Genomic DNA, 27,030 nt, shown 5'->3' on the forward strand with positions numbered 1-27,030 from the left:
CGATATGAGATTAAATGTCTGGTAGCGAAGAACACTAAATAGCTACCTATGGGTCTTAAACCTAAAGTTATGCTATTGAACTAAAGTGAACTCTAAGTCGTACTCCCAATAGAAGAAAAAAAGAAAAGCCTAGGTCAAGGAAATATAGGAGAGAAGAAATTCTTCAATTAAAAAGTAAAATTAAACTATTTTTCAGAATTAGTATTATCTGGATCTGGTAAAGGTGCTTACGCTGAGATTAAATGGAAATTGGTCCTTGTAAATCAATACAGGTATGCACAGCTGAAATTACTATTGGGACTATAGTGTCAGGTGGAATTCAAATTCCGCCTGGATACATGAGTTCCCATGCTTTCCAGCAACACTACCCCTGTCTGTACTCCAGCAAAGAAAGACTTAACCATGTGAGAACAAAAACATGCCCTGCAAAACAAGAGATGCCTTCACATTTCCCAGCATCCAGTACAAATGACTGAGTCTGATTTGGCAATCCATCCAATTCAAGGTTGTTTGAATGGCCACGGCACGGCAAAGGGGGTCACAGCACGGGAGAATGATTAACTTCGCCTACCTGCCTTGTTTGTTTGATGCTGCCTTGCTCCAGTGTGAGTCAATAAAACTTTGTGCACCGAAACACACACAACTTCCAGCACCCTCCAGCTGGGCCAAAATGGGGACTAGCAAAGCCGCCTTCCTCTTTCTTTTCTTGCTCAGCTCAGGTAAGAGTCCTTTGCCTTCCACTTGCCTAGGTGAGATGGGGACTAAGTGTTAGTAAGCTCCGTTTGTTGAAGGCAGGTCCCCAAATCTCTGTGTCACCACTGTCTGGATGACGATGGATTTGGGTCTTGCTGGCCAGTGAGAGTTGCGGTCGAACAAAGCAAGAGCTGTGGAGGCTCCAGTGTTGTGTTTGTTAGAGACGCCAGAAGAACAACAGCCTTGGTGTCTGTGTAGGGAACAAATGGCTCCCTGCAAACATGCCTCATGGCCAGAAATGGGGGCATCCTTGGAAAGCAGCCCCAAAGCTTGCTACAAAGACATGGCTGTCTCTGGTTTCGGCAACCTTTTATCCCAGGGTTGTTTCTTTTCTCTGTTACTGCCAAGTATTGTGAGCCTTATTTTGATTGTTTCAAAAATTGTAAATGCATTTTGAGAAAAAAATTACAAAGAAAAGGAAAAATTATTATATACATGTGAGTTTAAATCTTTTTCGTAGCCACAATCTTAATAGGAATTTCTTCATTTAATGTGATAGGGAGGACAAAATCTGCTCGGTGTTCGTTTTTGCAGTATTTTTGGTGTTGCAAGACTATATTTGTGGAAGATAGTACAAAATAGTTTGTAATACACAAGTAAGGTTCTTTTTTTTTTTTTTTTGCACTGAGTAAGATTCTTTATATATGCTTTTTTGGTGTTGGTAGATTAGTAGATCTCATAGAAATTTTGAATAAATATTTTCTGTCCTGAAAGCCATAAACTTCAGTGAACTGTAGGGTTCAGGTGGCACATCTTCCTTCAGGCCTTCTATATAACTGCACATCCTGTTGTGATTGCATTTAAAAATATAGTTATGAGTCTGTCAACACATATAAAAAAACACAATAAAATACATACATAGTTTTAAAATATAAAAAAGATGGATAGATTTTAGATAGAAATATTAGATGTGCCTCAGCAGAAAAAACTCTAGATACAGTTTAGTGTTAAGAATGATCATCTTTATTTAAAATCTAGTGTCTAAGGTTTGTTTTTGAGGAAGAACAGCCTCATTCAAATCAAATACACTATTCAAATAAGTAAGAATTTTATACAGGGAAGGAAAATACAGGATCTGCGTTTTTGTCTACATTTGTTTTGAAACCTTTATCAAATGGTGGTAAATATTTGCATTTCTGAATAAGGCAGTAATACATCTTTCTAACATGGAAAAATTCTGTAGATGTAGGAAAAATTGTAGCAAGAATATTTGCTCCATTTTAATTCAGTTTACAAGTATTGTCTTTTTTTTTTTTCTTTCTTGAAGTGTTATGTCCCGCCATTCAATTATAACAGAAAAGGGGAAAAAACATCTTTATGGCCAAAATCAGTTATGACCCTGTCAATATTTTAAAAATCAAATGCTGTAATTCTAATGAAAATATTACTGCAAAGTGTCAAAACAGAACAGAATTATGGTTGCATGGAAGCTGTACCATAATAGGAATTCTTTGCCTGTATTTTTTGTCCTTGTGGAGAGCATTGCAGCATCCCTATAATATTGTTTTAACCTAGTTTAATGTTTTCTCTCAAAACTCATTTCTTCTTGACGTTATTTTTGTTTCAAAATAACTAATGGAATCAGTGATTCCTATGCTTGTCACATGAAGTTTTATTGTATCATTTTTCACTTTATCTCTTTTTTTTAGCAGCTATCCTTTTCTTTCATGAATACTGTTAAACTGTCAACCCTTAGGGCCAAACTCTTTCCTAGTCTACATGCAGAAAAAAAACCTCCAGTAATTTCTCTGCTTTTTCAATTGTATGAGAGGAGTCATAATTTGGCTTTTGTGCCTATTTTATCAGTTCTATGTTGTAGATGCAAAATGATCTTAAAGAAAATGCTCAACTGCAGGCTGAGCTAGTACTCAGGTGAAGGAATTTAACTGTAGCAGGAGGCATATGACCCTGATTTACACTAGAAAAGAGCATTGCTCGGGAAAGGGAGGAGTAGACGCCTTCCTCTCCATGACAGATGTTTCACTGAACATTGCCGTGGAGCCCCCCAGTCACAGGCTGTGAGACTGAGTGGGATGAGGCTGCTTTCTGTCCCTCCTGCTGGCACTGGTCTACTGCCAAGAAAGAGGACAGTCAGAAAAAGATGAAGAAAGAAGTAAGTCCCTCTTTTCAGCATGGCTGTCATGCATGAGGGGGAAGCCAGGGTCTGGTTCATACCCTGTATGCCTTTTAATCAGCAATTGCGCAAAGCAAAGCACAAAACCAGGGCACAGAGTAGGGCCAAGATGTGTTGTAAAGACCAAGAGCCAGCTGTCTGTTTGGGATTGAAACCATAGAGATTGGTTCACTCCCAGAGCCAAATGTTTGTCAGTAGAATCATAAGCTCATCTGATAAAGAAACTGCAAAAATCACAGGACTCACTCAACTCCGTGACCCTGCAACTGGAAGTCACGAAAGTCACAGTTTTGTGAACTATAGCTAAGTGTGCAGAGATTGCGTAGCTGTAACAGGAAAAGAAAATCATAAATTGCAAAGTCCTTTACAAGAAGAATTGTACTTGAACATTTTTGGAGTTTACCACTAAACATAGCTTTACTTTTTAGCATCCTATATATTTCACATGCAGCTGTAGCTCAGAGGTTGTTGGATGAATTTATTCAAATGTATTGTGTGTAATTCACTGTGATGGAGCACAACATCTGCTACCTTGATTATTGAGTAAATTCAATACAGAGTTATTACAAAAATGATGAACTGAACATGAGCACAGTGATAACCCTGGTGACCAAGGATAGCTTGTTTCTGCAAAAGCCAGAGCATTTAGAAAGAGGCAGCTGTGGGATGGCTGATAAAGCTGAAGTTGTTCCACATGGGTATGTGTCAGCTATGAACAATCATCATTGTTTCACATCCTTCGAGTCCCATTTCTTCACTTTCTCCAAAGTATGGGCAACCAATATTTTCTTTCTGAAACACCTCACTATTTTTCACTCCTTGGTCATCTTCTCTGTTCCCATCACTTTATACCCTAGGTTTGTGTTACTTGTTATGACTTTCAGATTGATACAGCGTACTGTTCAAGCCACTTCTCTGTCCTGCTTTACATGGGGTTTTTGGTGACGCTACCCTTTACCATACTAGGAAGGCAACATTTACCCATCTTTTGTCAGCATCAGCCTAACCATTGCAGCAATTAAATGATTATATTACTCAACTAAGTAACAAAGAATTTAACATGAAAATTTGAAATAAATGATATCAACATTCACTTTTTTACATCTTTTTCTCTTTTTCCTTATAGTGCAAGGAAACATACTAGACAGCTATGTGAGAACAGAGGGAGCTTGGCTGCTCAACCCAAAGAAGCAAATTTATAGGACAAATAGTAAAGAAGAATGTGCAGAGCGATGTGAAACTGAAGAGAGATTTACTTGCAGGTAATTTCCACTGGTTCCCATATATATTTTTCATTGCAGATGATGGAGCAGTCTGCTTTATTTGTCATCAGTCTGAACTTCTGAGAGATTTCTTAGGAGTATGTGTGTCTGAGGTTTGCTGGAAAAACAAAAGATTTCTAGAAATAGAATGCTTGGAACATATAGATGAAGACAGCAAAAATAGAGAAATTAAGAAAATTATGTTGAATTTTTATTGGAAAACATTATGTTACCTTGGTGCACAGCTTGACACACTGAAACCCAACTTGACATGGTTTTATCAAGACTCTTGCACTCCTTTTGCAATAAAGAGGCAGAAGTAATTGCTTGGAAATTTAGAACAGCAACAATGGCATTGCTTATATTCATTGCATTACCTATTATCTTGTAGATACATCTATTATTCTGAATTTTACTAGAATTTGGACTTACATAACTTCTATTTACTTTGAGAAAGAGATGGCCATCTGAAACTTAATAACCCTAAACCCTACTTCCAGCCAAGCCCTCTCTCTGCACTTGTGTTTAACCAGGCCCAAGGGGCTAGAAAGCATGAAAGATGTTGACCAGTCTGTACCACTGGCCTTTGCTCAGGCTCCTGCCACAGGGGAACCTGTTGCTTTGAGCCTACCACTTCTGAGTCTCCTGTGCCAGAGCCTCAGATCCCAGTGGGTTTCAGTGGTACAGCAGGCAACTGGAGCAATGAGGAGAGAGATCTGTTACTGTGGTGGGAGGCTGTCCTCACATATGAGACAGGGAGGTTTTCTCTTCTAATCTTCATGAGTTCTTGATCTACCACTTCTGCAGCACATTTTTCTGAACTCAGCGGACTGTCTGCAGGCTCTTTCCAGCACTTGGCTCTCCATCAGGCTTTTATTCAAGGCAGGGATACCCTGGTGCTGGCTTTTTAAATGTATTTTATTAGTTTGTTATAAATCAAAAGGGAAAATGAGACATATTTTAAAGACGTGTAACCCCGAAGGGTGATAGGGGTTTGCTGACTGTGTGAAGTACCACCTGTTCCCTTTGATACTACTCCCCTTTCTGAAAACCACAGAGAGGGCAGAGCTTCAGTAGCACTCGGCTCAGGAGATACAGGAGAAGGCAGACAGGGCAGGTCTGTATGTTCAGATTATAAATTTACAGTTTGCAGAGGATTATTATTCTCTTTTGAGGCATATTCAGACACAGTATCATTCCTTATCCTCTCCTTTTGGTCTGAGCCTACCATTACCTGACACTGGAATAAGACCAGGGTTGTTTTGTTCTTGCCTCCATAATCAATTATGTGAGATCTATTTCAATCAGTGAAGAACAGATGCTGTCTGACAGGGAAGGATCTGGTGAAAGAAAGGAAAATGTTAGGCAGAGCTTCAAGACCAGGCCAGCGCTGCAGCACCCTCACATCCGTGCTTCAGACCAATGAGTTCGGATCGGTTGTTTGATCTGAAACATTTGATCTGCCTCAGACTTGTTATCTCACCTTATCAGTGTGTTGGACCATGCTTGTTTGCTACATCCCTAAATAAAACAAAATTTAACATTACTTAAAGTGGGGCTTGGATCTGGGGAACAGTCCCTAGCGTATTTTAGACCCAGGACAGCCAGCACTCACCAGACAACTCATGGACTCGGTTCCCAGCAGAGAGTCCAGATGTGATCCCTCTCCTTTGGGGAGAGTCTGCGAATTTACAAGTACAACCACACTGGGATCATGACAGTTGCTCTTGGGGCTACAGAATGGTCTTTGTCAGTATTTACATTCTGATATAGACCTACCTACTGAATGCCAAGTTACTATTGCTCTTTTTTTTTAGAAAAGCTAGCTGTAGAAATTACTTAGCCTGTCATGAGTTTTCCTTAGATGCTATTGTAAAGGTTACACAATCCACTCTGGTTTTGCACACTTACAGTCTAGGTACTTGCAGAAAAGACAAATGGCCATGTTTTCCAAAGCGCTTCCTGTATGATGACTCAGAACAGTTATCACAAGGTAATTTAAGGTCCTGTCTTGTTGTGTTTTACCTGTTCCTTGGTAACTGCTGAATGCTGTAGAATGTCTTGTTTCTTCACTGAACACTAGTTTTTTTGAAATAAGGTCAAGGTCATGTTCAGCTATCGTTTCTTACATTGCTCTCTCTTCTTAACTTCAACAGGGCCTTCTTATTCACCAGTAAAGACCAACAGTGTTTAACATTGTCTGAGAACACCAAAACAGCAGTGATATTCAGAAGGACAAACGCAGTTCTTTATGAAAAAAGAAGTATGTCTCTGTCTATGTCTTTTTCACATTATTCCATTGAAATATGCTTTCCAGTGGGACTCACATAACCCTATTGTAAATGGGGGCTAAGCCTTCACTGGGTCAGACAAAGTGGGCAGGTCAGCCCTTACCTAACACCTGCTTTTTGCCATATTGTTTCTATATCAGTGGCATTATTTTTTCCCCCCAGATTAGTGCTCCAGCATCTTTCCTGCTCCCTAAATCCTAGGGTCCACAAGGCAAAAAAGAACACTGTTGCTTAGCAAGCACAGAAGGTGCTGAGAGTAAAGGAGGTGCTTAAAGGTCCCCCTTTCCCCCCTCCTTTTAAACCAGCCAATAACCTACAGCTCCATCTCTCTATCTCTGCTGAGGGTACTATGAGGAGCTACTTCTACAGGTAAAGGTTTCTGAGACAGACCTTTGCCCACAGGAAAACTGATAGAAACTCTCAAAGAATTTCATCTGTATCACTAAAGAAAATTCACAGTTTACCTGGGTGGGGCTCAAATCAACTTTCTTTTAGCTGCACACTTGTCAGAAGTATTTGAGTGTTAACTATGCTTCAGACAAAAATTATCCATATTTATAGTATTTTGTATATCATTATATGATGTTTGTACTCTGCAGTTAATGAATTTGGTGAAACTTTTGTCCTAATATATATTTTCATGGTATAATTAATTGAGATGGTGAATTTTTGTATTCTTCTTCTGTATATGTTTGATTTCTGATCATTTTTGTCATAGATGAGGATTATTTGACTGAGGTGTATTTGATCCCCTATTCTTTCTGAAAATAGGAAGTGTGTCTGTAAGAAATAGCAACTATCCAATTTTTTTATTATCTCTTAAAAATCGATCACCTTATGTCAGATGCAGAGAAACGATTGTGTTTTAAGACTATTTTTGAATCACATAATCAAGTACGGAGCTCTTGCTATGTACAGGGGAGAAGGAATGTGTTTTATTTTTAATGTTACATAAGTTCCATTGTTTTGTTCTCTGGCTTTAGTAACACACAAGGAAGACAATGTCTTCTTACTGATCATTCAGACATCAGATAATGTGGTAAACTTTGAACAGAATTACTACTGTTCTGTGTTAAGTGACTTCAGGAACATTCGCTTTCACCATTTGCTGATTTGTAACCTTTTAAAAAATATTAATGCATTTGAGAATATTCAGAAATTGGAAACTATACTATCTACTAAGAAGCTGGTCTCCTTCAACAAAGAAACGTGCATGAAAAGGAAAAAATAACCAGGTTCTCAGCTGCTGCAGATCATGCAGTACGTTCAATAGGCCAGTTTCTAACCAAAAGTCAAGAATAGGAGTAACTAGACTGTAAATACCAATGAGCTCTTGAAACCTGTCTCCTTACTCCTCTGTTGACCTGCAAAGACCTCTAGGAAAAGATAATTCTATGTGTATAGCACCTGCAAGAAGATTTGATGTAGTAGCTCAATAGCTTTAGCTGGATTTCAGCTGAGAATCCAAATGAGATTTTGTTGAGACATTGTGGATATAAGGACAGTGATTTTTCACGGGAAGGGTGGGTAACCACTGGACCACATTGACCAGAAAGTCTGTGGAGCCTCCAACCTTGCAGTTGTTGACTGGACAAAGCTCTGAGTGGCCTCATCCAGCTCAGAAGCTAGGGGTTTGGACCAAAGAACAGTGAGGGTCCTTTTCAGCCTGTTATTTTCTGAAGCCTACAGCCAGCTGCCTTTTTTTTTTGTATGTATAACTGATAGGTAATTTAATGTTTTGAACAAAAGATTTTTTTATTACATCCAGAAGGTGGTGGGAATTTCCCTGAATCATGATTAAGTAACGGTAAGATATCTTCTGCAGTTCCTATTGTAGAAGGAAAACTGAATGGATCAATTGGCAAGTAACAAAGTTTAAAGACTGAACGAACAACTTAAGTGTAAATAATCCTTACTGATTTTCCTTCAGTACTGTGTTCAGGATCTAGACTGTGATTCTGGTTTATTTTTGAGACATCCTTTAGATTTGCTGAGGAACTGGATGAGAGTCCTGCAATATTCAGTAGGATTTGTTACTGTATCGTTTTAAGACTTTTGAGGTCATAGACATGGATTTTAGTTTCTTGAAGAACAGAACCCCATCAGTAAAGGTGTGAAAAACTGTAGTTTTACATAACTGAAATGTCCAAAACTTGCACATCTACCTACAGAAAACAAAAGATGGACCTAGGTGGCATGAACATCAAAAACACAGCCTAGGGTGTATGTGTCAGATGATTTCTCTGTTGCTTATCTCTTCATTTGCAGAGAGTCTCAAATAATTATGTGTCCGTTCTAATGGTAACATCCATTTAATCTGTTGTTATGGAACAGAATGGAAAATGTAGCTTTTACCTAGTCAGATCACATCACTGCCTCCAGCAGCTGCTGCTGACCTGATACTTCAAGGAAATTCCTTTTGCATGCCCAGATACTTTTGCAATACTGTTGCTGAAACCAACATTATTTTTTTCAGTTGAAGCACTTACTCGATGAGACATAATCGATCTTTATCATTGCACTTAAAGACAAGGATGAGAACTGGTATTAAATTCACAGTTTTAAAAAACAAATTTTCTGTTTTATGTGCTATAAAAGAGAAAGTTAACCTTCTCCGACTTATAGGAAAAGTAACAAGAATTAAAGATAGCATTTGGCGATTATTATCCACATATCTGTTTGTAAATAGTTAACAGGGACATGGGTTGAGTTTGCGGATCAAAGTCAGGTATTTGTCATCAGACAGAAAAAACCCTAAAGGTTATATAAATGGTCAGAAGTTTATGCAAACAAGTAGAGTCAGCACTTGACTGATTCAATGTACATTTATTGAGGTTTTTAACGTTAATTTATTGCAAAATTGCTTGAGGGATCCAAATGGCTTCCAGCTGAAGTTTCTAGAGTAAACTTGCACATATATATACACGGAAATAAAGATGTGCCTCAAGGTACACCTTTAAATCCAGATTTAAAATACCTATTGGCCTACAGAAGAGCTGGATCTTATTTCGGATTCCAATATTAGTTCTTTTCACTTTTAACGAGACAGATACATGTAAAATGGCATTATTTCTCCAGATTTATGTTACTCTTCTGCTTGTATGTCAGCTTTGGTACAACTCTGATGCTGAGAAAAGCTGATACAAAACTCCACAAATATCTGATTAGGACACTACTTAAAGACACTGAGACACGCCAGGTCACAACCTAAAAGACAGGTTACTTCATTGCAGCTCGAAAGAAGGAACTGGCTGATGAAATACACCCTGTGCACAGAGAAATGTTAAATGAGTTTACTGCTAAGTTTTCCAAGCCAGGGGATGTGTTGCCTTATGGTGACTGTCCCTTAACTGCAGATATAGAAGCTCTGAGGGAAGGTATCAAGGTCTGAGTTCCTTCAACCATGCCTTGGCAGAGCTGCCCCTTGCCAGCCTGCTCTCTGCTCACTGTCCCAGCTCTTTTCTGGGAAGGGTTCTGTCCTACCAGTAAAGTATTAAAGGCTGCAATGGGGTTATGGTTGCTCCCATCAACGGATGCATTTCCCAACGACAACACTGAGCTTTCAGTTCTCATTTAATTTAATGATTAATATTTTAAAACAATTTAATGTTTTTAAGGCTAGTGATACAAATCCTAGGCTTATTCAGTGTTACATTTCCCCTTGACTTCTATAAAGACAGGATTTCATGATTTATTCTTTCAGTCTTTCTTTTTCTTTTTTTCATTAAGGTGCTGTTAAGTTCCAAAATCTAAGAGTACAAAAGCATGTGTAATACGCACCTTCAGCCAACTATCCATTTTATCTTGTACAGCACAGAGTCATTGTTTTAGCATATCATGAATTAATTAAATCTTATTCATCACATGGTGACCTTTAATGAAACAATGTAATCCACATTTATATGAACTTAAAAAAAAGTGCTTATTTAAATTAGTCATGATTTTGTGCTGTTATCTTCTTCAGCTGAATTCAGGTGACTTCTTTTTAAGGTTTGATTTTAATTATGGTGCATAAATAGAGCAACATCATAGAAGGCAAAGAAAAGAGAATATGTCTCTATTTTGTTATGGTGTGTATTTCAATGTTAAAAATGTATTTTATAATTTAATTCTACTATAGTATGTTCTCAAAAGAATGGGGTTGCGTTACAATTATTTCTCTGGAATTCTGGTTTGGAAGTTTTTGGCTTTCACATGAATTTTTCAGTGCTTTTTAATTCCACATAGGCATTAGATAACTGGTAGGTTTATTTTTGATGGCATAAGAAAGTCAAAATATGACCAAATGTATTTAAATGGATTAGCATGAAAATGAATTTTGTGTATGCTAAAATCCAATGGACAAGTCAGGTACAGTTAAGCACATATCATTTCAGTTTATCTTCTAGAATGCAAGGAGGGAAAAGGAGTGGATTACAGAGGAACAGAAGCCAAAACTCGGGAAGGCGTGCGATGCCAGAATTGGGCTGATAATGCCCCCCATAAACCAAAGTAAGGCCTTTTCATGTATGGTTATATGTTTTCCTGAAATTTTGCTAAGCCATTTATATGTGTTAAGTAGTCTTATAAGCAATTTGTTTGATGTTCAAAGTCTTATATAGACTTCTTGTAAAGTATTTTTCTACACTTACCCAGAATAAGATGATTTTCTAATCTAAGTTGTAACTCAGAGAACTGCAATTAGGGTACATGATCAGTAGGGACATTGTCAGTCTTGACAGTTACATTTAAATTTTGTGGTCCTTACATGAGCAAAACACAAGACAGAGAAGCTCCTGGTCCTGCTGAAATAAGAATTTTCCATTAATCTCACCAGGGCAAGAACTTCTTCTCTTGGCTAAAGGTGTAACATGCGGCAGATGAGATACGGGTACATCGTTTTATCAGTGAATCCACAGATGATTAAGAGGGCAGTATTTCTTGTGTTTAATGAAAAACACCCAAATGGGTTTATTTAGTAACCTCCTATTGAGAAGGTATAGCATTCAAGTTACAGGCAACTCTCACATTTCAGCAAATATCTTCTCATTGCGTCTCCCAGGCAACATGTCCCAGAGGAGACTTTTCTCTATATGCTACTTGGTATCTCAATAGAGGAAAAATTACTGGAAATTGAATAGCTGGAGTAAATGCAAGCATGTCTTTAAGACATGGCTGGCTTTAGAGGCACCATGATTCCTGAAGTCTATAGCTATGGCACTTGTAACCCTTCAGCAGTGGCACACAGTAGCAATTAGGAGACTTCTAATGAAGAACATCTACAAAACGGTCCTCAGATAAAGATTTCATTTTTAGAGTCCTCAGCTGAACAATTGGGACACTTTCCCTGTTCTCTATCTAATTCCTTCTAAATTCTGTTCCAGTTACACACCTGAAAAATATCCCAATGCGGGACTGGAGGAAAACTACTGCAGAAATCCCGATAATGATGAAAAGGGACCTTGGTGTTACACAACAGATCCTGCTACCAGATTTGATTACTGTAGCATCCCAGAGTGTGAAGGTTATGATACATATATTGATTTCTTTTCCTTTTTGTAAGATGTGTTCAAGAATATGAAGTTATTCAGATACTTCTATTTTTAACTGAGTATTTATTCCAAACTTGAGTTTAGTACAACCCAAAACTTTCCAAAGACATTTTCAATACCAACAAGGAGGATATCAAGAATCTCACAAACAGCTATGTAAAGTCTTTTTTTTTCTTAGATAAAAAATGGTATATGAGTATATTCACATATCATAATCCTAGAATTGAACCAAATGAACTCAGAGGGTTGTGATCAGTGGCAGAGTCTAGTTGGAGGCCTGTAGCTAGTGGTGTTCCCCAGGGGTCGGTGCTTGGCCCAGTCTTGTTCAACTCATTCATCAATGACCTGGATGAAGTGACAGAGCGTACCATCAGGAAGTTTGCTGGTGACACAGAACTGGGAGGACTGGCAGATACACCAGAAGGCTGTGCAGCCATTCAGTGAGACTTGGGCAGGCTGGAGAGTTGGGTGCAGAGGAACCTGAAGAAATTCGACAAGGGCAAGTTCAGGGTCCTGCACCTGGGGAGGAACAACCCAATGCACCAGTACAGGCTCGGGGAGGACCTGCTGGAGAGCAGCTCTGTGGAGAGGGACCTGGGAGTGCTGGTGGATGACAAGCTAACCATGAGCCAGCAGTGTGTCCTGGCTGCCAAGAAGGACAATGGCATCTTGGGGTGCATCAAGAAGAGTGTGGCCAGCAGGTCGAGGGAGATCCTCCTCCCCCTCTACTCTGCCCTAGTGAGGCCCCATCTGGAGTCCTGTGTCCAGTTCTGGGCTCCCCAGTTCAAGAAAGATGAGGAGCTACTGGAGAGATTCCAGCGGAGGACTACGATGATGATGAGGGGACTGGAGCATCTCTCCTACAAGAAAAGGCTGAGGGAGCTGGGCTTGTTTAGCCTGAGGAAGAGAAGGCTGAGAGGGAATCTTATAAATGCTTATAAATATCTTAAGGGTGGGTGTCAAGAAAATGGGGCCAGACTCTTTTCAGTGGTGCCCAGCCATAGGACAAGGGGCCGTGGGCACAAACTGAAGCATAGGAAGCTCCTTCTGAACACGAGGAAGAACTGCTTTACTTTGAGGGTGACAGAGCACTGGATCAGGCTGCCTGGAGGTGTTGTAGAGTTGCCTTCTCTGGAGATACTCAAAACCTGGACAAGGTCCTGGGCAGCCTGCTGTAGGTGACCTTGCTTTGGCAGGGAGGTTGGACTAGATGATCCCCAAAGGTCCTTCCAACCCCTAACATTCTGTTATTCTGTGATTCAGTGATTCTGTGATGGCTGCTAGTGCGAAAGTCAATATACCATGACAGCAGCAAGGCACAGATTTTCAATTATAGCTTAGTAGTTTTAATTTAGCTCTTCGAAATATATAGTATATAATTTTGGGTTTTTTTAAATGGAATACTATAAACATAATCAACTAATTGAAGTCATCTTACCAAGAAAAATAAGCTTTCACTTTGCCAAAAAAAGACTGTCCATCAGCCTTGTGCGCTGATCAGTCTCTTGAGCTTCGTGTGAGATGAGTATGAGTGTTTACGCATCAGTTCCTCAGGGACTTTCTGCGTTTCTTGTCCTCATTCTGCCTTGCTTCTACAGTGGAGTGCATGCATTGCAGTGGAGAACACTACCACGGAGTAGTTGCGACAACAGCCTCTGGGCTTGAGTGCCAGCGCTGGGACTCCCAGCACCCTCACTCTCATGGATACCTCCCAGAAAAGTGAGTCAGGCACTGTGACGGATTGTTTACCATTAATGGTGGCCTGAAGACCACCCTGCCCCAGAGAGGATAATTGTTACAGCCGCTAAAGACATTTAAAAAAAAAAAACATTTTCTTGTTCAGTTTTCCAGAGAAGGATCTGAAGATGAATTATTGCCGTAATCCTGATGGTGAACCTCGACCCTGGTGTTTCACTACCAGTCCGACTAAACGCTGGGAACATTGCGACATTCCTCGTTGCAGTGAGTCTGACTTCTAGAATTCTAGACACAATGACATGTAGACAGCTTCCACTCAGGGTGCTGCAAGGAACTAGAGCAAATAGAAGAGGTCCCAAAGATAAAAGAAAGACTAAAAGACTGCTGACTTTGTCTCAAAGAAAAAACTAAATAACCTTGAAATGAACTTCTGATAGCTCTTTTGAGGCTAGACATATCTGTTATAGGCATTTCTAAAGATTTTGCCTGGAGCACATCTTCCTTCCTCGATGTGGTTTTCCATGACAAGGCATTTCAGTGGTTCTGATGTTTCTTCTGATGTTCATCTTTTGATGTCAAACAGTTTCACTCTTTCCTAAAATCTTTTACTTTTTGTTTTGCTCTTCCAATTCGATTCTCCACCTTTTCAGTTTCCTTTTCCCCTAAAGGCCTGTCCTTGCCAAGATGCTTTTCCTTGGGGTTTCTCAACAGACCTCATCCTTGCTGTCTCTAACTTTCACCAGTTAGAGTCCATCGATTTTGCAACTGCACCTATACCTATCACTGGTGGGCCTGCCACTTTCACCCCAGTTTTCTTAACAGTATTATCACTTGCTCACTTTCCAGCTTTGTTCTGATGTGGCTGCTAGTGCTTGGTTGTGCTGCATCCTGGCTGCTGTAAAGCGGCAGATGCAAATGCCCTTCTGGCAGATATTTTTAGATCTTTCCAAAGATTTTAGTCTTTAAACCTCACATGCAAAGAAAGCTAAAAATAGAAAGCAACAACCACTGAATTATAAAGCTCAAAGTGGTTTTGTTGTTTACTATATCTAGAAGGCACTGCTTAATTTCAGTTCCTTTTTCTGTAATAGCATCACCCCCACCAATTCCCACACCAGGGCGTCAGTGTCTATCAGGAAGAGGAGAAGACTATCGAGGCACAGTATCTGTTACTGAGTCAGGAAATACCTGCCAGCACTGGAGCTCTCAAACTCCTCACAGACATGCTCGCACTCCTGAAAACTATCCCTGCAAGTAAGTGAAACCTCACCATTATTCAGCATCCTTGAGAAGTAGCAAGGCACAGAATTACTTCATTTTTCTTCAACTGTATTGCAAAGTTCTTCCATTACACCAGCATTCATCACCTGCTGGATTCCATCTTTTTAATTTTTTTACGCATTTCTTTTTATTCACTTCTTTGTTCTTGGATACTACTCCTCTTCTGAATTTCAAGCTCTGTTTGAATGACTTTTTCCCTCTTCAGTTCATCCTTTTACTGTATTGTTGCTCAGGTGAAACAATGTGGAGTAAGAAAGTTACAATTACGGTTTTTTTCTTGGGACTAGATTCTTTCACCTATGTTTCTGCTATGCTGCTCTTGGCCTCGAAGTACTACATGAAATACAGTCTCTTAGTTCATTCATCAGTCTAGCAGGTGTCTGGTTTAGCACATCCAAAACACCAGCGCATTGCAATTATTCATCTAGTAAATGGCATCAGTATATGACAGCAGCAGTTACCCACCAGTAAATACAACAGTAAACTAGGCAGCAAAATACATTCCTCTGTTATTCACAACCTTTACTAGGCTTCCATGAGAGGCTTTTCTGAGCCAAGTTTTGTGTTTCAGGAGCCTAGAGGAAAACTACTGTAGAAATCCCGATGGTGAGAAGATGCCATGGTGTTACACCACCAACAGGACCGCCCGGTGGGAATATTGCAACATCCCCTCCTGTGATGGGACAGAGCAAGAAGCCCCTGGTAAGAACAACAGAAGACATCTGAAAGTGAAGGGTCCTCACAGTTTATTTTGAGAAATCTTGGGTGACTCTGCTCAGTATTATTGCTGTCACTCTTGGTATTGCTAAGTATCCTGAGCCTGGTGTGGAGCCTAGGCTGGCATGTTCACTCTAGTGGGTAAGTGCAAAAGACTTTAAGTCACCTACTGATCCAGCTCAGGAAAAACTGCAGTAACAGAGATCTTCTCCTTTTGCCAAGGGTGGTTCCCTCCACCTCTAGATTTTTAAATGCCCCATGGAAAAGTAAACTAGCTTTACATGCCATCTCCTGAAAAAAATGAATCCAAAACGAAGCCTAAGACAATTTAAGAGCACTGAAACAAGACTGCATAAAAAGCAAACAAAAGAAATTTCTCCTTACACAAGGCAGGCTTGTTCCACACAAGCATCTGTGGCAAAGCCACAGACATTCCCCTACCCTGGAGAAGTTTTGATCCATATGTGAACTATTTTGATCGTTAGCTGAAATAAATCCCCACGTATGACAGTAAAATTGATGTACAAGGTCTTTTAATCTGGCATATCATGAAATTTATACAAAAGTTTTTGGAAATCTTCCTTTTGATCCACAGTCTGAGAAGGATTCCATTACAGAGAGCATGCTGTGGCGATCACTGAGATACTCTGGTTTGTTGTTTTCTCTTGGCTTTCTGTGCTCATGTGTAAATATCAAAGTATTAAGATGCAAGGGACTGGTTTCTGTTATTCACTACAGCTGTTGATGTGCCTGAGCAGGCTCAAATTACTGAGGAGTGCTATCAAGACAATGGTGTGACTTACCGTGGCACAGCTTCTTTCACTCTCACGGGAAAGAAATGTCAAGCCTGGAGCTCAATGTCACCGCACCGACACAATAAAACAGCAGACCAGTTCCCAAATGCGTATGTGTACTTCCCATTTCCATGTTTCGATGAACAGTGGCCGTTCATGAACTCATTTTGATTTGCAACATCTTTACACAACAACAATTTTAAAGCTGGGAGGGGAGTGTACTTGCTAAAAATAATCCCTTTCTTTCCTTCTTTTTTTAATATGGAAACATTTTATATTAACCTTATCTTGAAACAAACCACAGTTGTCACTATTATGCTTTAGACTTATTAACTGTGTGTTTCTACATTGCTTCTAAAGGAATTTAGAGTTATCATAGGTTTTCCCCTTATGCTGCATTGACCTGTTTCTATTCTTGAGTTTAAGTCTTTGCTCCTAGTCTGCAATTTGTTAGAGCTTTGAGGAAGGGATGGGTTATTTTCTTATTCCTAATATTTACTATTTATTTATTCCAAAATGCAAAAAACTGTTTCTTCTTAAAAGCTATTAATGCATTTGAAAAAGTGAAAATAAATATGTCTTTAATATATGTATAAGCATTTACTTATCTAGATTTGTAAATGGTGTTCCACTATAAGTGTTAATCAGTGAATAACTATTTGGCGTATTTAAATATTCTGCATATGAGTCTTGATTCCTTTATGCTGGACAAAGGATTTCTGTCACATGATGTACATGATAAATGATGTATGCTAACTCTGTTGCAGACCTGCTTTCTGAAATGTTCTTTCAAGTTCTCCTCAGAGCGGTGGCATGGATGGGAATATAATATGCTTACCTTTGTAGGGACCTGAGGCAAAATTATTGCAGAAACCCAGATGCTGATAGCCGCCCATGGTGCTACACCACTGACCCCAGTGTGAGATGGGAGTATTGCAACCTGAAGAGATGTGATGGCCATGCACAAGTGACTTTACCAAAACCACCACAGACGACACTGGAACAAAATCCTGGTGAGAATACTTTCAGTTTCCCCCAGAAATGCTCATAATCAGCAAGCTGTTTTTTATGGAAACATCATCAGGAATTTAATGAGGATGAAATATAGGAATCTCTAGATGATTACAGAATTTAATATAATACTGTATCCACTCTCTTCATTTTCTGAACTTTCTTGTAGAATTTTATAGCAGAGTTTCTGTATTTGATTCTAGATTAATGTTGCATCTTTTACCTACTACACCTGGCAATACTGGAAACACAAGGAAACAGATGGCTAGTATTCTCCACACTGCTGTGGGAGGGCTACTAGCAGTGGCAGCAAATATAGAGGTGATGGCATTTTGCTGGCAATAGTTCCAAAAAAGTCTTTTCCTGTGCCATGCATTCACATTTCCAGGGCTCCATTGTCTGCCAGAGGACAGCTGGCTTTTTTAATTCATTTCGTATGCAACTTTGTTATGCACTAGATGGTTGGAGTGCTGCAGCTTTCATTTTTTTGCTATGACATGTTCTTCTGGTTAGAAGGCTAATAATTTTGGCTGAAAGTGTATTACTACTTTTTACCTACTGCAAAATGTGGCATTGGACAGGTATCAGTGTCCGTAAGGAAAAGACTTTATGAGTGCATGGTCTTTGTGGTCCTGGCTTCTGGAGTCACAGGGGGTCAACTGAATCTAAGCTTCTTTAATTTATGACTTTCATGATCATGAAGAGAACTTTTAAAATGCAAGGAAATTCAAATATGATTGTTAGCCATCATTGACACTACATTGTCCTTCTTTCCTTGTATACATGTTATGTAGGACATGTAAGTTCAAGTAGCATTTCCTCTAATTTGTTTCTGCTTCACTACCATCAAGTATGGACATGGCCCAATAGTTCACAGCTAACAATCATTTCCTTTTCTGTTTTCTTCACAGATTGCATTAATGGTAATGGTAAAGATTACCGTGGCACAGTAGCAAAAACTGCAAGGGGCAGGACTTGTCAAGAGTGGAGTTCTCAGAGACCTCATAGCCATGACTATTTCACTCCCAACACTCATCCAGGAGCAGGCCTGGATAAAAATGTAAGCAGCTATTCATTTAATATGTCCTGCCACTGAGCTTCATCCGTCTTCTTCATGGTCCTTCAGCAAGCATTTCATGCCAGGTCTTTGTAAATTGATTTATTTTCCTCAGTTCAATCCAAGAACATGTTCATGATAATTCTTATTGACATGAGCAGTCTGTACTTCTGTGGGACACACAGATGCCCAGAAACTCTGTTGAATGCTTCTGCAGCACAGCCAAGGGTCTTCAGATGGGCACTTGCTTCTCCTCACTACTGAGGTGGTCTGTGGGCAGCATTTCTGCCCCCTGTACCAGAAAGAGAACCTGGGGTCATAGATTTCAGTAGTAACAGTGACAGGTGAGATGGCAAGAGATCCAATGTTCAGTGCAAGTTCCTTGAGATATATTGGTGATGGATTGCAGCCCCCATTCCCTACTAATTCCCCCTCCAGCCCTCCAGCTTCTGCTGCAGCCCATCATAAACAGATATACATGCGTCTGATCCATCCTGTCAGCTATTCTCCATCTCTAAACTTCATCTTCCTAGTCCTAACACACTTGCTCATCTCTAGTTCTCTAGACTTGTAATATCCCATATATAATATCTGTCTGGTTTGTGACAAGCTCTGTCTGTGATATAAAGAGCTTGTTTGATGTTGCCAGTTTGAAGTATTTTTCCTCCAGGTACAGGATTTTAGAGCTTGCTTTAGCCAATCCCCTGATGGCATACAAACCCTGTACTGAATTCCAGCTCAGATCAGGAAAACTCCCTCTGAAAAGATGCCTGCCACAGTTTTTTGGTTCTTGCATTTGGCAGGGACTCTTGAGAAAGGGCAGCAAATACCTTCTCCTTTTTCCTAAGATATGGGATATATTTCAAGGTAGGGAAGTCAACTAGAGAAATGTCTGGTAGCACGTAGTTGTGTGAGGTGTCTGTGCTGAGCAGAGATCAGTCAGCACGACCAGTAAGACCGAGAGAGTGATTCAGCTAACCAAGCACCCCACATCAGGGTGGACACTGCACCCCTGTCCCTGGGACTCATAGGCAGTACCAAGTTGTGCAAGAGCAGCTTACACAATACCCACTTGTCCCAGAGTCATGCAACCGGAGTGGGTGTGAACAGATCTCAGGGCTGACCGGACTGCTCCTACTAACTGCAATGGAAGCAGGAGTAGACAGTTTAGTGCTTTAGAATATCACATCCTAGGTAAAGATCTACTTTTTGAGAGCTCAGAGGTCCAAGCTTGCCCTGCTGAAGCTTACTGTCTGAAGACAGTTGAAGAGGTTCCATCTTTATTATCTTTTTCTAAACTCAAAGAGCAAATAGAAAAATGAAACACATTTTGACAAAATGAACTGGAAATCACTTATCAGTAAGGAAGTAAAAAAACATTTCGCGTATTTAATTTTATTTGATTGTGAAGCATGTTTTGTAGGGTTTTTTGTCCCCTGGTTAATAGCTGGTGTCTTCATTCTTTGTTACAGTATTGCAGGAATCCTGATGGAGATGTGAATGGACCTTGGTGCTACACAACAGACCCAAGAAAAGCCTGGGAGTACTGTGACATTCCGAAGTGCCGTAATTATTCCTTTAAAGACTAGTGTCTCCCTTTCCTGTAACATTTTATGACAACTGGAGGACATTCAACGACTAATCTGAAAGATTGATCTAACGCAGTTGCAATAGCTTTAAATTGGAAACTAAGGCTGTGGGGAAGTGATGCTCAAAATCTGTGCCTGAAGTCTTAAGAATGGTACTTATGCCTTGGAAGCCCCAAACCCAGCTCAAGATGTATTCGGAGCCCACTGAAGCTCATGGGACTTTTGCCATGTATTTTGAAATAAGGGTGTTCCTGCAGTAATTTCTCCTGCTCCTGCCAGGTCACCTGGCATAACGGTGTGTGCGGGCAGGCTGAACAAGGGATGCTCTTATCCCAGCAAAATTTTTGCTCCCCCTGCTCATGAGGCTCTGGTTCTGACCTGGATGTAAAACAGATTTACCTTCCTCTGGTGTTGTACCATATCAGATGTCTGAAAAGTGCATCTGGCCCTAAGAATTTAACCAAATGCCCTAGTCTTTGTTACTAGTAATCAAGGTGTTCAACACTCTGAATGAGGTGGTGCAACAAGGTGTACAATTATAAAGTTTTACAACTTTTTGGTTTCAAGTCCTTTTCTGTCCACCACCACCAAAAGCTATGCCAGGAAGAGAGGTAGTTCCCACTCAAAGAGTGCTTGTTGCTCTGTCCTCTTAGTTGTGAGCAGCAGAAAATATGCTCTGATCAAAACCTCAAAACTGAGCAAACAAGGAAAAAAAATATGTTCTATAATATGCACATACCATAACTGTAAAAATACTACTGCACTGAAAGTGTTGGGCTGGGACTCTTAGGGGAAAAAATGGCATTTTTCACATGGCTATTGTATTCATTTTGAAGATCCAATTTCTTTTTAAAATTAGTGATTTTTTTGTTCAGTAGTTTCAGATAAAGAACAGAAAAAACGTGGCATTTGCCCTCAATATCATTAGTTATTTCCTTTTGCTGACAACAAATTCTAAATTATGTGTTGATAAGAGTCAGTTTCCCGTGGCTAAATAAGCACTATCTTTTTTTAATATCTCAGAGACATCTAAAGTACCAAAAATCCTGAAATAAGAGTGGGTAAAATTTTGTTCCACTGAGTCAGTGATTGAATTACACATGTTGTACCACCAAGATTAGTTTGAAAACAGCTGCCAGTGCAGCTTTTTGCATTGCTGACATCTGTAAGAATACATTTGAAGGTGTTGGAAGAATGTGGTTTTTTCTTCCTCTCCGTTTCCTTCTCCTTCCCCTTCTGTTTTTTCTATCTGACTGTAGATCTATTCATGTGTAAATTGCTGGTCATTGAGCAGTGTGTGTGAAAAAAACTTGCCAGGCTTTTTTAAGTGTACAGGATGAAGGTAGCCTATCCAAATATAGGTGGTGCATGGTGTAGGATTGCCTGCAGAAAATCAAAAGCTGAAGTGATAAATGTAACAGGTTCACCTTCTAGTTTTCCAAGTGCGTAGTGAATGCATAGCAAATACATTAAAAGTTCCTTATAGTGACTTTTTTCTTATTCTGTAGCTCCTGCCCAGTATGAGTGTGGAAAATCCAAGTTCAGACCAAAGCTGTGTGCTCAAAGGATTGTTGCTGGATGTATTTCGCATCCACACTCCTGGCCCTGGCAAATCAGTCTCCGGACAAGGTATGGCCATTCCCCATTACATTAGACTTTTGGTGTAAGGAAACTTTGCCTCTCATAGGATGTTATAGTATGTGGTTGCAGCATTCTAAACTTGATTTTAATTTTAAAATAGCTCAAAGCTGTCATTACGTGTGCTAATCTTAAAGAAGTTCATTTACACAATGAAGAATGCTCTGTTATGTGATAAATACCTATAGAATCAGTACAACTACTAATTTCTAAACCACTTTCACTAAAAGGCAGAAGGATTTTAAATCTGTCACTATATCCTACGGTACAATTGGTATCCTAGCAGTAGAAGCAACAGTTTGAAGTATGGCTAGAACAGATCTTGATCAGTCCTTCCGTGTAAGCGTTTGATCCTACTGGCAGTTATTAGCAAAACTAGGAATCAAGGCCAGTTACAGAGCTTTCTGACTATGATCAGAGCTAGGTAAAAGCCAGAATCTCTAATACGTTATACGTCATTGTACATAAGGTTTTCCAGTAAGAGAAATACTAGTTAAGAACAAAGATCTAGGTGTTTTCACACAAGGCCTTGTAAAAATGTCTATACAAAACTACCATCATAGTTAGAAATATTGTTCAAGGAAAGTAACATGTTGATTCCTAATGAAAATGGAATGGAATAATGTCTTTAGTTTATAAAGACATACATGTTATAAAGATTACCTGACCATTTGCAGCAGAATTAACTTCCCCAACTTAAACCAATGCCCATTTCATGTATTTCTGCTCTATTACAGTTTCGGCCTGCATTTCTGTGGGGGAACTCTGATAGACCCTCAGTGGGTTCTTACTGCTACTCACTGCTTAGAAAAGTAAGTATCTGTTATACCCTGCACCAGCATATTATTACACCAGAGAGAAAATCAGAGGAGAAACAAGAGGCCAAATAACCAGCCTGAGCTGTCTCTTGGCTCAGCTTGCAAACAGTTGAGAACTGAACCAAGTCTATTCATCATTCATTAAAGCAGAGTTTTGATTGAAGAAACAAAGAGTTACAGTGATAACTTTTGCCATCTTGATTTCATGTGCCATAATCAGTGATTAAGAAACAAGTTTACACCGAAGCTGGCTTTATTTTTCTGGCTTTGATAGAACAAGGTGCTCAATAACATCGTAAGTGGTCTACATGCTGGGTGTGTGCTTGTCAGCTCACCATGTGCAATCATTTCCAATAGGTCCTCACGGCCATCTGCATATAAAGTATACCTTGGATTACACAAAGAAAGAGCATCAGAGACATCAGTGCAAAAACGAGATGTTGAGAAATTGTTCAAGGGTCCCCAGAGGGCGGATATTGCTCTGCTGAAACTGAGCAGGTACCCATTCACCTGAAGCCTTCCTTCACTCTGATGGGACAAGTTGACTAAACAGTAGTTGCTGGTGTCATGGAAATGTGTGTTTCTGTACACACTGTGTTCATTAAGTTGTTTAAGACACTCTGTTTCTTCCCTTTCTGTAGAAGCTCTAGTGGAAACCAAGGTGATTCAGCTGCAGGGCTTCAGAAAGCGAAAGGGCTGCCTTGGGAGGGGAGGAGGACTGGGGACAGTGACCAAGGCTGGCAACATGCTGGGTGCCAGCTACTGGGAGGTGAGGCAGTGGCAGCAGGGTAGGAGGAGGTAATGCCTAGAGGAGCTTTCAGTCTGTGTTTCTGCATGCTTCTACTTTGATAAGGTAATGAGGATTGAAAGCTGCAATACCAGCATGATGTCACGCAAAATACTGTTTCTGTGATGTGGTGGGGAGATTATTTCTTCCAGCAGGTCTGTCCAGTGTGCAGGGAAACCGTATGCATGTTTGATACAATACCCTCTATGGCCCTTCTTACATATGCTTTCATTCATCTGAAACTCTCGCTGAGGCACTGTGCAATCGAAAGGAATAAATCCGTACAACTGCAAGTAGATGTGAATATATGGTGCTTGTGCTTTGATATCTGTGGCTGCAATGCAGGTCCAAAACAGATGCAAGGTCAATTAATATGACTTCTTAGTTGAGCCTAGCCTTAGGTGCACCCAAAGGCAAGCCAGACTGACTTGGGTCTGCTGTGTGCTAAGTGTCCAGTTTGAAAGTAATTTATAAATAGTCAGACTGGATGTGGACAGAGCAAGCTAACACCTGTGTGTTAAATGCCACAAATTCATATCCCTAAGCAGCTTTGTAATTAGGTTTTGTTGGCTATGTATTAGCCTAAGTCAAAGCATCCTCTTGGATTTATGTCAGAAATTTTAGTACCAAAAACCTCTAACTGTTCTCTATTTCAGATCTTTTCCTTTTATGTATCACATTCTGAGGGATTAGATCCTAAAATAACAGTGATTTTTCACATCAGAGAAACCCTTTACCTGAAGCTCAAGATTTCAAAGAAAAAAGGCTGACTGTGTATAAAATCTTCTTAGAAACCTGAAGGTGGTATCAGGGATAAAAGTGTTAATGATTGTCCTGCGTGAGTCTCTTGTTTGTTTCTTTCAGTCCAGCAATCATCAATAATCATGTAATCCCAGTCTGTTTGCCAAAAGAAAATGCTGTGTTAGGAGGAAGAGAGGAGTGCTATGTGACGGGCTGGGGGGATACAAGAGGTAAGACAGTGTTAACACATCATCCGAAAGCTCTGTGTTTGGAGATTGGTATATACTTGTATCCAAAGTGTATTCTTTTTGTGCCAAAAACATCCCACACACGCTTACATAGATACCTAGTTCATCAAAAATCATCAAGTACTGACATTCCACTGACTCCTTCTGATCTACATCATCCTAAATCACTCAGAGCCACGTAAACTGACCCCCCCTAAACCAATACTGGAAGAGGAGAATCAGAGCTAAAGATCTGCTAAATATTTTGTCTCAGTCCACTCTGCTTTTCCCAAAAGTTTTATGCAGACAGAAGGAATGTTTTTCCAGATTTAGGCTACTGCTTAATCACATGAAGGTGAGTTTCCTAATTCTCTTGAACGATTTTTTCTACCAACCAGTCTGGTTCAGAAGATCTCACACAAGCATAAACATAACTCTCATTTTCAAAACCTCCCACTCAGTCTTGACTGAGAAGGGTATCAGTACCTTCTCTGCCTCCTTTCTTCTGATCATCACACCATTTTCAACTGTCTACTGCCTACCTCCTTTCTTCCACAGAGAAGAAAACTCAGATGCAGAGAAATGCAATGGCTTGGGAATTACTCCCACAAATATCAGTGGGTACTGGATCTGTATGGATGTACTGTGGGAGCAGGAAGGTCAATCAGTGCAGCGTGGATTTTGATGGGTGGTAGAGGGTGATAAGTACCATGGTACTGATAATGCTTACTGATTTTGGTAGCGCTTCACATTATGCATGGAAAGTATATGCATAGTGCATAAATACTATGCTTATTTTGCTGCTTGTCTGTATCTTGATGTTTGTTTTGTGAAAATGTTTATTTACCTTTGTCATTTATTGTGTTTTGGCTTTGTTTTTATTTGCAAAGGAACTGGTGGTGATGGCTACTTAAAGGAAACTGGTTTCCCTGTAATCGAGAATAAAATATGCAACCGCCCTGAATTTCTGAATGGTAGAGTCAGAAACCACGAGCTCTGTGCTGGCAATATTCATGGTGGCACAGACAGCTGCCAGGTAAGAAAGACTGTGAGCACCAGAGTTGGTTGTAAGCACATTCAAATCAACAGTGCTTTGCTTTCTGGGCTTTAGAGGCTCAGAATTAGCCTTGGGGTGTGTGGCATATGAGCTGAAAAATGTACATGAATTCTGCTTTACTCCTGTTCCTTGTCTGCTGCTAGGAGGAAGGGCAGGTAATTTTTCAGATAAGCCTGAACTACAGAGCACTTGGGTAACACACAGCTGCCTGAGTCACGTGCGTGGAAGCCAGCTTAGAATGACTAAGGGTCTGCTTTTTTTTTCCCCAGACAAGCTTGCTCACCTCAGCTAGGCTAGCTCCAATGTCCAAGCCAGCTCAGTTAACAACCTGAGACAACTCAGCAGTCAAGGAGCAATGCGGTGCAGTCTGCCATATAGGCATACCAGGGGCCAAAGGACATCATAATTTCCAAGTGTCAGTGCCTGTGAAAATCACTCTGTGTGAGGCAAAATGCATGCTGGACTTCCATTTTGCTGAAAAGCAAGAATAAGGTTGGCAATAGCTCATCTCACAACTGTGGTATGAAGGCTTTCTCCAGAAGTCTAGGTTTTGAAATAGAATTCTTCAGTTTCTTTAAATACATGAAAGGGCTTAGAAATGCTTAACATAGTGAATCAAGCTGGAAGCATTCCTCCCTGAAAAGCTAGGGGTGACTCTGTAAAAAAGTGTGAAGACAGAAGACTGTCTGCCCCAGCCAGCAGGTCAACGCCATTGCCAACACAGCAGAGCTACCCTGTGCACAAGCACTGTGACAGGCAAGCAGGCCATTGAGGGGAGTGCACTCATGCCTTACGAGGGCAAGCAGGCCATTAAGGGGTGTGCACTCGTGTCTTAAGACACCTGGCTTGGCTACAAGCATTCACTTGGTCTTGGATCACCTAGGAACAACAGGAAGCCCTAAAGACCTCAGAGAAGAGACTGAGGGAGGAAGGGCGGTTTATATTACTAAGGGCAATCAGATTCCTTCTCACCAAATCCCCTTACTTCAAAAATAAATGTAATACCTGGGTGACAGGAAGAGGTGACTTTACAAAAGTGTTTAACAACATGCATAGAGAACCATTCTTTGGCTAGAGCTCCAGTGTTTTCTTATAACGTGAGCAGCCCTCTCATGATCAAGGTACTTCTGTTTCTGTGAGAAGGCCACTCTTGCACATGAGGCTGTCTGTGAAGGAATCATCCTGCTCTTTCTCTGTTTAGGGGGACAGTGGAGGACCTCTAGTCTGTCTGGACCAAGATAAATTTGTCCAACATGGAGTCACCTCTTGGGGCCTTGGCTGTGCCCAACCCATGAAACCTGGTGTTTACGTTCGAGTTTCCAATTATATTCCTTGGATTAAGAGTATAATGGAAAACAACTGATCCTGGGTATGGATTGCTCCTCCTGGAAAGCAGGATGCACATCAGAAATACAAGATTTCAAGTGCAATATTAAAGCCACAATCATTCATAAGAATAAAATAAATAAGATCATCAATTTTAAATTGCTATAAATTAACAGCTGTTGCCAAGTAACCCAACTGACAGTGTGTTACCCTCTTTCTATGTGTTCTGTGGTTTGCTATGTTTGACAATAAACTTACCCATCTCTGAAATACGTGTCAAAAATCCCAACTTCAACTATAACTGGACATCTGCATTTC

General features: G+C 40.2%; 1 protein-coding gene across 1 annotated transcript; it reads left to right on the forward strand.

Annotated features, from left to right (window-relative positions):
- The first annotated feature begins 606 nt into the window (after window positions 1-606).
- On the forward strand, window positions 607-26,982 carry LOC104334699 (plasminogen). Its single transcript, XM_009940359.2, has 19 exons — window positions 607-719; window positions 4,014-4,149; window positions 6,306-6,412; window positions 10,817-10,931; window positions 11,804-11,943; window positions 13,570-13,690; window positions 13,815-13,933; window positions 14,761-14,923; window positions 15,522-15,652; window positions 16,406-16,571; window positions 17,308-17,474; window positions 18,384-18,532; window positions 20,002-20,095; window positions 21,627-21,747; window positions 22,494-22,568; window positions 22,932-23,072; window positions 24,226-24,332; window positions 25,220-25,365; window positions 26,588-26,982. The coding sequence occupies exons 1-19, from the start codon at window positions 671-673 to the stop codon at window positions 26,747-26,749; spliced, it is 2,409 nt and encodes an 802-aa protein (XP_009938661.1). The 5' UTR covers window positions 607-670; the 3' UTR covers window positions 26,750-26,982.
- Window positions 26,983-27,030: the final 48 nt, after the last annotated feature.

The sequence above is a fragment of the Opisthocomus hoazin genome, chromosome 2, assembly GCF_030867145.1.
Source record: "Opisthocomus hoazin isolate bOpiHoa1 chromosome 2, bOpiHoa1.hap1, whole genome shotgun sequence".
Classification (NCBI taxonomy): domain Eukaryota; kingdom Metazoa; phylum Chordata; class Aves; order Opisthocomiformes; family Opisthocomidae; genus Opisthocomus; species Opisthocomus hoazin.

Coding starts and splice junctions, on each gene's coding strand:
- LOC104334699 (XM_009940359.2), top strand. CDS start 671: ATGGGGACTAGCAAAGCCGCCTTCCTCTTTCTTTTCTTGCTCAGCTCA. Junction 14,924..15,521: donor CCTGAAAACTATCCCTGCAA/GTAAGTGAAACC, acceptor TTTGTGTTTCAG/GAGCCTAGAGGAAAACTACT. Junction 18,533..20,001: donor GAGCAGGCCTGGATAAAAAT/GTAAGCAGCTAT, acceptor TCTTTGTTACAG/TATTGCAGGAATCCTGATGG.